A 10,940-nucleotide genomic window follows, 5' to 3' on the forward strand; every position below is an offset into this window, starting at 1 on the left:
CCCCTCCTCCATGTCGGAGTAGCTGTTACAGCCTGACATAGATGGCCTCCTAGGCCCCTCCTCCATGTCGGAGTAGCTGTTACAGCCTGATATAGATGGCCTCCTAGGCCCCTCCTCCATGTAGGAGTATCTGTTACAGCCTGACATAGATGGGCTGCTAGGCCCCTCCTCCATGTAGGAATAGCTGTTACAGCCTGACATAGATGGCCTCCTAGGCCCCTCCTCCATGTAGAAGTAGCTCTTACAGCCTGACATAGATGGCCTTCTAGTCCCCTCCTCCATGTAGGAATAGCTGTTACAGCCTGACATAGATGGGCTGCTAGGCCCCTTCTCCAGAGGCGGGACAAGGTCCTCCAGCACCCAAGGCTGAGACACCAAAGTGCGCCCCTCCATCCCTGCCACCCCAGCCGTCACACACGGATTGCTATTAGACTAAGAGGTGCCACAGGGCCCACAACCTCCCCAACACCTTAATATCTAGTTATCTGGCTTGCAGTCACTGCTATGTATCCCCTTTTCTTATTTCTTTCTGCTTCAAACACAATTAGGAATGACAGCTGAATGAATTGTGCGCCCCCTCCTACACTGCGCCCTGAGGCTGGAGCCTCTCCAGCCTATGCCTCGGCCCGGCCCTGCCCTTCTCCATGTAGGAATAGCTGTTACAGCCTGACATAGATGGCCTTCTAGGCCCCTCCTCCATGTAGGAATAGCTGTTACAGCCTGACATAGATGGGCTGCTAGGCCCCATCTCCATGTAGGAATAGCTGTTACAGCCTGACATAGATGAGCTGCTAGGCCCCTCCTCCATGTAGGAGTAGCTGTTACAGCCTGACATAGATGGCCTCCTAGGCCCCTCCTCCATGTAGGAGTATCTGTTACAGCCTGACATAGATGGCCTCCTAGGCCCCTCCTCCATGTAGGAATAGCTGTTACAGCCTGACATAGATGGCCTCCTAGGCCCCTCCTCCATGTAGGAATAGCTGTTACAGCCTGACATAGATGGCCTCCTAGGCCCCTCCTCCATGTAGGAATAGCTGTTACAGCCTGACATAGATGGCCTCCTAGGCCCCTCCTCCATGTAGGAATAGCTGTTACAGCCTGACATAGATGAGCTGCTAGGCCCCTCCTCCATGTAGGAGTAGCTGTTACAGCCTGACATAGATGGCCTCCTAGGCCCCTCCTCCATGTAGGAGTATCTGTTACAGCCTGACATAGATGGCCTCCTAGGCCCCTCCTCCATGTAGGAATAGCTGTTACAGCCTGACATAGATGGCCTCCTAGGCCCCTCCTCCATGTAGGAATAGCTGCTACAGCCTGACATAGATGGCCTCCTAGGCCCCTCCTCCATGTAGGAATAGCTGTTACAGCCTGACATAGATGGCCTTCTAGGCCCCTCCTCCATGTAAGAATAGCTGTTACAGCCTGACATAGATGAGCTGCTAGGCCCCTCCTCCATGTAGGAGTAGCTGTTACAGCCTGACATAGATGGCCTTCTAGGCCCCTCCTCCATGTAAGAATAGCTGTTACAGCCTGACATAGATGGCCTCCTAGGCCCCTCCTCCATGTAGGAGTAGCTGTTACAGCCTGACATAGATGGGCTGCTAGGCCCCTCCTCCATGTAGGAATAGCTGTTACAGCCTTACATATATGGCCTCCTAGGCCCAGGGTCGGACTGGGACACTAAGGGCCCACCAAGGAAGTTTCAGCCTTGGGCCCGCCCCCTCTCCTTCTACCCCTTCCCCCCGATCCCTTCTCCTCCTCCCCCTCCCCCATTTTGGGCTCACATACACATGTACTTTTATGGTAGGGAATAGATTGTGAGCACTTCTGAGGACAGTCTTCAATAGGGATATGTCTCCGTCTCCTGCACTGACCAATCATGCTACTGCGAGAGCGTGATTGGTCAGTGCAGGTGACGGAGACCAGCCCAGCCCAGAGGCATGCAGCGCTATCGCTCTGATGCCGGTAAGCTATTCCCCGCTCGCTGCTGCTGGCTGGCTGCAATTTTGGAGGGGGGGGGGGGGGGGGCGCGGAAGGGGGGGCCCTAGCCCCCCTCCCCGCTGCTCTGTGCACAATTTCCCCCCTTCCTGCGCTGTGCCCCCCTCCTTCTCAGCTCTGGGGGCCCCAGGAGGCGGGGCGGCCGGGGCCAACCTCCTGGAAAAATCGGTGGTTCGGTGGGTCAGTCCGAGCCTGCCTAGGCCCCTTTTATTAACCAGATTTCTGCTGTGAAATGTGCACGCCAGACCACACAGGCCATTATTCAAATCACAACTTCTCTCCTAGGAGATTATTTTATGTTTCAATAAAGTTTTATTTATAATCAACTTGACATACAGATTATGCATTTCTAATAGAACAATCAGTAAAAAAAATCCGAAATGCTTCACACAGGGTTTAAATTCTAAACATTTATACCATATTGTCCGCATGCATTCAGCTACAAACACATCAATATTGACTAAAATATACTAGCAGGATAGGGTTTATAATACTGTCTTAAGAACTACAGAACCCCCCCTGTACCGTTTCAGTAAAAACAAGAGAGTACGACATAGAGTTCCGGAAAAATAAAAATTACAAAAAAACATAGAAAAAAGAACAAGGAGAGAGAGACAGAGATAGAGTGTAAGGCACCAGAGAGTTCTATGTGCTATGGATTCACACCTGCACAGAGCTGAGCCTTGCCTTCAGACCAACACCAGCTGCTCACCTGTCCAGAGCCATCAGCTGAATATAGCAGTGACTATACTGGAACATTTCACCTAGGAACGTCCCAACCTCAGCCATCGTAGAATGTTCTGTCTATTTATTTGTTAGCTTCTGTTGTTTGTAGCTCCAGTGAGAACTACTGCATAATATCTGAATATTGTTGTGACCCCCGGAACTCATACCAACAGGCCCAAGTTGTGGGCTATCTATCTTTATTACTCATGCATATTTGCTTTTGTGTAATAATAATAATAATAATAATATTGTCTGTCTACAAATTACAAGTTTCCAAAGTGTAGTTTATTTTGCCCTGAAAGCTGCCATTGCATTTTATTCCAGCTGCTTTTTATTATTTATTAAAATCTTCTAGTGAGCTGTTCTGAACTGTGTGTGTGCCTGAAGCAGAGAGAGCTTCTCAGAGAGTGTTTTCAGTTGTTTACACACAAATGTAACAACATTGGAATGTAAACAAAGATACTGTTATCTCCAGTCTGGATGCGGACCTCAAGCTGAATAGCCTTTCCATGGCAGGACAAGGTGCTGTTTAACTGTTTCAATGATGTTCTGCTACAATTTTTTTTACTGGGATAGTAGCTTTAAAGCTGTAAGGAATCTTTTAGAGCAAAGTAGAAATGCTGAGCTGACTTTCAGACCACTTTATTAACCCTCTGGAGGCACATTTTAACCATGGGCACTCCCTGGGATCTCCACGAAGCCAGGATCAAAGCCATTGCTCCATTGATTTTGTAGGCAGTAGGTTAGAGAGCTGAGTTATGAAGCAAGGAAGTGTCTGGCCAGAACTGTAGCCAAAGACCTGAGATCTGTTTTGTTAACTTGTGGACCTCTCGCCAATATTGTGACAAGAGAGGACAGTCCCATGCAATGTGTAGGAGATTGCCGACACCGCTCCCACACCTCCAGCAACAATCAGGGACTGATGGGTAAAATGTGAGCAAGGAATCAGGTGTTTTGTGCAATAATGTCTGGAACTTGAAGTTCTGTTCTTTTGAAGTAGTATTACGGGGTGATTTGTGGGTATTAAGGAATGCAACATCCCATTGTGCACTACAAAGTGGAGAACCCAACAGTCTATTTCACTTTTGCTTAAATAGAAGCTCTGGGGGTGGAAGAGAAGACACCAGCAAATCGTACAACCATGATAACATGTGGGTCTTTGGGGACTTCTCTCTACACTTAAGATCAAGGGCCTGATGTGGAAATATAGCCACCATTTTACCATTATTGACAGGGTAGAGAATCTGTGACATTACCTTCACCCTCCCATTTGTCACAAAGTGAAGGACTCTTGGCAGTTCCCGCCTAGCCCAGCTGTTCAGGAACTGATAAAACTCCCTGTGAGCAAAGTCAGGATTTCCGACTAATGGGGTCATAAGTCCTAAAAGGGACAACATTTGAAATTTGGAGCAACAAAGACGGAACGTTTTACAAGTTGCGAGAATCAGGGGGTGACTAATCTGAGGAGCTTGAAAGTGTACCTAAGATGTAAAAAAAAATAAAAATATATAGATACCTGGCTGGGGCTTCCTCCATCCTTGTTCAGGCTCATCAATGCCTGGCCATCCTCCACTAGGTGGCCTAGTGCTTCAGCCAGTCAGCGCAGACGCAGTCCAGTCTCTCTCTCCCTTGTTGCGCTCTTGTCACCTGGAGCATTCTGCCCCTGTGTAATAGTACTGCACAGGAACAGAACACTCCCAGTGATGGGAACGCAATAGATAGCGTGCACAGCTGAACTGCGCAGGCACAGTTACCCCAACAGGCTGAATTACCAGGACCCATAGCGGAGTATCCAGGCTTCCCAGGAGGATGGCGAGTAATCGACGAGCCTGAACAGGGCTGGAGGTAGGCGCATGTATGTATATATTTTTCTTTTTTTTACATCTCAGGTACACTTTAAGGGCTCGATCAGATATCCAGGCTACTAATGTTCGATTCACTGCTATTTGCTAATATAATTTTCTATTCATTGTCTGTACTACACATACAATTCATTATATCAAAAGTTTATTTTCACAAAGCTTCCCACACTGTCCTCCAATTCCCCATCACAGGGGCATGACTATAGCTGGCCGGACCCTCTTGCAGAGATCTCTTGGTGGTCTCACCTCCCCAGGGGGGCAGGTGCGGGCCAGGAGCAAGAGGGGCCCAGTTTTATGCCCAATGTAATAATGCAGAAAGTGCAGCAGAAGCCGGAAGCCTTATACACTACTTGCTCCAGCTATCGCATCTCCTCCACTTCCTGGTTAGTAAGCAAGTGCAGTGCAGCCAGCCAATCACCATGCAGGGACTGAAGACAGAACACTTGCTAACTAACCAGGAAGTGGAGGAGATGCGACTGCCGGAGCTGGCAATGTATAAGGCTTCCGGCTTTCACTGGGCTTTCTGCATTGTTATATTAGGTACAAGACCGCCCCCCAGCACTGCCCCCAGCATCTCAACCCATGACAGAAGAGAAGCGTGGTCCCAATGTGATTGCCAACACACCCTTGTCAGCATTCTTCTGTAGGACCGCGCTCAGCATTGGGGAACCAGGGGATGCTGAAGGAAGCCTCAGCAGGATCCAGAGGCTTTCCTTACTTTAAGTAAGGATCTGTTTTAGTACTGAGCTTCTGCTCAGAAACACTTTAAGGAACTTAACATTTGGGCACCTCTAGTTTTAAATTAAACCGTTGTCATCCCTCAAATCTCACGTGGTTTGGTTGTTATGATCCTTTCCCTCTGGCCCACCAACCAGACTTGACGTCTTTTTTACCCCATAACAGTACAACTATGTTGAGCGCATTACCCTACACAGTATGGGGGCAACTGAAGGGACACATTCCTGAAACATGCCTAGTGGTTGCCTGTCACTGGCCAATTCACACATGTGAGGGTATTCCTATTCTTCCATAATAATCACCAACCAGGATATAATATCCCTCCTGGTGTGGTCTATTTGATATTAAAGAATAATCATGGACCTTCTCCTGGTGTAAAACTGCCCTTCAACATCACTAGACATGGATGTCTCTCGATAAAACCATAAACATCAGCAAAACAAACTCTCTAACAATAATGGTCCTCACAGTCTATAATGAAGATGGTTTATACTTCACATTGCCCAATTTTTACAAACAGCTTTTCACAGATCACTGTCAGAAAAGAGTGAAGCCCTGGTTTACCATCATCTCCTTTCTACTGTTTTTCAGATAATGTGATGGGGCAGAAATAGAGGAGTTACCCAGTGCATGACCAAGTCTCAGCTCTGTTGTATCCAGGATGGGTTTTATTCATTATGGTTATAAATATCAGAGGAACAGATGAACAGATCCTCTGTGACAGAGTTTCTCCTGCTCGGAGGACTGGAAACAAGCAGCATGCTCTGGATCTTCTTCAGCATCTTCATGGTGGCCTACATGTTGGGCCTGGCCGGAAATCTCACAATCATTGTGGTCATCAGAGCAGATGCCCGTCTCCACAAGCCCATGTACTTCCTGCTGGAAAACCTGTCCTTCCTGGACATTTCTCTGACTACTATCATTGTGCCCACAATGTTAGACATTCTACTCAGTAAAGAGAAAGTTATCTCCTTCCATGGTTGCATCAATCAGATGTTTTTCTCTGAGGTGATCATCGTAACGGAGTGTTTCATCCTGGTTGTGATGGCATACGACCGTTACTTAGCCATTTGTCTGCCATTCCGATATCTTGTAGTGATGACTAAACCAACACTCATTCTCATGGTTGCGTCCTGCTGGTTTATGGGCTTGATGTATTCAATTACATATAATATTTTACTGCTAAAATCAGTCTTCTGCGGTCCTAACATCATCCGTAGCTTCTTTTGTGATGGGTCTCTGCTAGTGAAGTTGTCCTGCTCCGATGCTAGTGAACTGGAGCAGTTTCAGCAGCTAGCAGGCCTCTTTGTGGGTCCTCTGCCCATTCTCATGGTCCTGAGCTCCTATGTGGCCATTATCTCTGCAATTATGAGAATCCATTCTACGGAGGGAAGGAAGAGGACCTTTTCTACATGTGTCTCTCACTTAGTGGTGGTGACTTTTTATTACGGGACGGGAATTTTCACCTACCTTATCAAACCCATGATAGAGAATTCTCATGGATCAATTAATTATATTCTCTCAGCAATCTACACCCTCGGAGCTCCCATGCTCAACCCATTCATCTACAGCCTCCGTAACCAGGAAATACACAGAGGTTTCACAAAAACGTTTAACCAGAATATAGTTCATTTAAAGTGGACCTGAACTCTGAACTCCTCTCTGCTCTAAGAGATACACAATAGCATTATAACCTTTATAGAAAAACATTTCTCTGTTACAGCTGATACACAACCCACAACACATCTGCAGTGTGTTTACTTCCTGATTCATGGAAGCAGACATATTGTTATTAACATCCTGTGCTTTCAAGTGAGCTTATCTTCTATCTCTGACGTGGCAGTCATGTGACACAGCTGAGAGATCAAATTATAACTTGTGATTAGTCACAGATGAAGGGGAATTAGACAGGCTAAACTCTCTAAATTCATACAGGGTGCATTTCTCTCTGTTATCCTTCTGTCCTGTGCAAGAGTTCAGGTCCTCTTTCATTAACCTCCTTAGCGGTAATCCTGAGTCAGGACGGAAGTCTGCAGCTCAAAGTGGTAATCCCGAGCCTGAGTGAGTTATATGCAGGAGCTGCTGCAGATCTCTCTGTAGTATGTTTTATTTTTCTTGTATTTAGGGTCTAAAAGCTTGTGAAAAAATTGCACGGCCTTTAGACCCTACTCCAGAAATAATCAGGGAGGTTAAATCTAAATCTAAACAAGAGCTGTAGGATACATGTTAGTCTTGAAGTTTGGATTTATGTTAAAGAGAATCTGTATTGTCAAAATCGCACAAAAGTAAACATACCAGTGCGTTAGGGGACATCTCCTATTCCCCTCTGTCACAATTTCGCTGCTACCCGCCGCATTAAAAGTGGTTAAAAACAGTTTTTAAAAGTTTGTTTATAAACAAACAAAATGGCCACCAAAACAGGAAGTAGGTTGATGTACAGTATGTCCACACATAGAAAATACATCCATACACAAGCAGGCTGTATACACCCTTCCTTTTGTATCTCAAGAGATCACTTGTGTGTTTCTTTCTCCCTGCAGCTATCTTCCACTGAAGTGTCAGGCTGTTTCTTCCTGCAGAGTGCAGACAGCTCTGCCTGTATGTAATTCCTCAGTATGTGAAAGCCCAGCCAGCTCAGAGGAGGATTTATCCAGCTTGTAAAAGATAATAGAGCAGAGAGAAGCTGCACTAATCTAAATAACACACAGGTAGTGTTGGGCGAACACCTGGATGTTCGGGTTCGGGAAAGTTCGCCGAACATGGCCGCGATGTTCGGCATGTTCGGGCCGAACCCCGAACTCCCCGAACATCCCGCTTTTGGGGGCCCTATGGGGTCGCAGGCATAAGGGGGGAGCATGCCCCGATCGCGGGGGGGGTCGGAAATTCCCCCCACCCCCTCCGCTAGCGCTCTCCCCTCTGCCCGCTTCCCCATACAAAAGTTTGGCGAAAGTAAAATAGTACCGGTGGTGGTGGTGTCCTGGCATTGTGAAGTGAGTGAGGAGGAGGAGGAGTCCGGAGAGTGACGCGTTGAGGGAGGCCGGGCAGCGGGCGGTTCAGCGGTAGTACCCTTGTGGTACTTCCGCCCTTTCTCTGACCTCACGTCCTCTGCGTGATGACGCATACGAGGGTACGCGTGACGCGTACCCTCGTATGCAGAGGACGTGAGGTCAGAGAAAGGGCAGAAGTACCACAAGGGTACTACCGCTGAACCGCCCGCTGCCCGGCCTCCCTCAACGCGTCACTCTCCGGACTCCTCCTCCTCACTCACTTCACAGTGCCAGGCCAGCCACCACAACCGGTACTATTTTACTTTCGCCAAACTTTTGTATGGGGAAGCGGGCAGAGGGGGGAGCGCTAGCGGGGGGTGGGGGGAATTTCCGACCCCCCCGCGCGATCGGGGCATGCTCCCCCCTTATGCCTGCGACCCCATAGGGGGGCAGTATTCGGCCGAACAGGGCCCTGTTCGGCCGGGCATTCAGCAGTTCGGGCGAACCCCGAACAGTTTGGCCGAACACCACCAGGTGTTCGGCCGAACTCGAACATCACCCGAACAGGGTGATGTTCTGCAGAACCCGAACAGTGGCGAACACTGTTCGCCCAACACTACACACAGGCAGTGTGCAGAGAGGGGCCTGGAGGGGGGAGATGCATCACAGAACCACAACACTAAAGAACTTGTCAGCCTTCCAGACACAGGCCGACAAGTCTGACAAGAGAGAGATAAGTTGATTTATTGCAGAGATAGTGATAGTAGAAAGTGCTGCAGTAAGCCAGAGCACATTAGAATAGATTTTGGAACTTGTAGGATGGAAGAAAACCGGATGAAATTTTTGTTACGGAGTCTCTTTAAAGAAAGTTCTCCTTGGATATTTGGTGGCCCCTTCCATAGAGTCAGCATTAGTCAGTGTCAATCAGTTTCAGCCAGTGTCAGTCAGCGTCAGTCAGCGTCAGTCAGTGTCAGTCTGACAGCGTCAGTCAGTGTCAGTCAGCATCAGTCAGCGTCAGTCAGTGTCGGTCAGTTTCAGTCAGTGTCAGTCTGACAGTGTCAGTCAGTGTCAGTCAGTGTCAGTTAGTGTCAGTCTGACAGCATCAGTCAGTGTCAGTCAGCGTCAGTCAGCGTCAGTCAGTGTCAGTCAGTTTCAGTCAGTGTCAGTCCTCTCACATGGACTCTGGAGATTGCATGCATGATCACCTGGTACATCACTTCAAACATCAGCCATTTTCTAGCCAGAGAAATTCTGAGTCACCCGGTGGTCTAGCAGGTTAGATCAGTGCGCTGCTGAGCAGATGGTAATAGAGGACATTTGGGGGAGGAAGACTTCATAACTGATATTTAGTTGTAGAGTATTAGAATGAAATAAAGACAGGATGTTGGTGATGCCGGAACCATCAGTCTGTGGGCGGCTCTCACCATTCATTGTTTCCCACTGTTGGGCTCATTCTACTACATTTGCAATTGTGGGATATTGCAGCAGACATTGAGCAGCACTGCTTCTTGTCTGTATAGTTCCACCAGTAAATGACATTATACTGTCCATCATCACCATCGTCATTATCACTTTGGCTGTGGCTTATTGTACTTAGATGTTGGACCAGGCAATGCACATCAGAGCATCACTGCTGATTGTCTGCATATTATTATTATTATTATTATTATTATTATTATTTAGCATAACTGTAAATCCTCTTTTATTGATCTTCATCACCATCAAGGCTTTTGTGCCGTAAGGTTTATTCTCCAAATTTCCAATACAAATTTGGGTTAAAAATGCAAGGTCAAAATAAATAAATAAATAAAGCATGCAGTGTAATGTATACAGTCCATCCTTTATAATAATGAGCCTGTGTCGCTGTGTCCTGCAGTTATGCAGCATCCCTGTGTCCCTGTTATTTTGTTACTGTGCATGTGCGCAGTAACAGACAGCTGGAGGGACCAGGGAGCGAGGTGGGAGGTGGGCAGTTGCGTGGATGCGTGCGGTGGGCGTGCATGCGGTGGGCGGGGGCTCACGGCAGTGACTGGCTGTGGTAAAAAAAGACCTAGAGACCCTTTTTAAACGGGCTTGGGTCTACTAGTGCTGGTTGTTTGCAATAATTTCTTTCTGAATCTGAGCCTGGTCAGAAGTCATCACAGTTCTATATGGTTTAATATGGGGTCTTGCCACAAGCAGTACAGAATATGGGCAGAAGTTAGCAGCTCCCAACACCTACACCCATCCATCACCTAGACTAGCCATGGCTTACAGTACTTCCTCCTCTTCCTCCTCAGGCTCCTCCCAACCCCACATAATAGGGACTGGTGGAATGTGCCACTGTGGCCTGTATTCCACCCTCATCTGGAAACACAATCTCATCTTCCTTCACCACCTTCTTGTCTTCTGTTTCCTGGTAAACAGACAGGCTTTGGGAACCCTGACAGTCTGATGGCTCCACATCTGATCTTAATCCCATCCCATGGCCCCCCTTCATTTCCAGACAGACTGCATAGGGTCCTCTTAAAGAGAGTCTGAAGCCATTTAATTACCTCTTCTTATTGCCCAGTTATGTTAAGCATTAAGATCAAAGCTGATTTGTTGCATCCCCATGTCAGAATGAGGTATTTATCCCCCCAAAATCCCG

General features: G+C 47.6%; 1 protein-coding gene across 1 annotated transcript; it reads left to right on the forward strand.

Annotated features, from left to right (window-relative positions):
* The first annotated feature begins 6,026 nt into the window (after nucleotides 1–6,026).
* On the forward strand, nucleotides 6,027–6,971 carry LOC137560809 (olfactory receptor 6Y1-like). The gene has a single exon (XM_068271943.1). The coding sequence runs from the start codon at nucleotides 6,027–6,029 to the stop codon at nucleotides 6,969–6,971; it is 945 nt and encodes a 314-aa protein (XP_068128044.1).
* Nucleotides 6,972–10,940: the final 3,969 nt, after the last annotated feature.

This window comes from Hyperolius riggenbachi, chromosome 3 (assembly GCF_040937935.1).
Source record: "Hyperolius riggenbachi isolate aHypRig1 chromosome 3, aHypRig1.pri, whole genome shotgun sequence".
Taxonomy (NCBI): Eukaryota; Metazoa; Chordata; class Amphibia; order Anura; family Hyperoliidae; genus Hyperolius; species Hyperolius riggenbachi.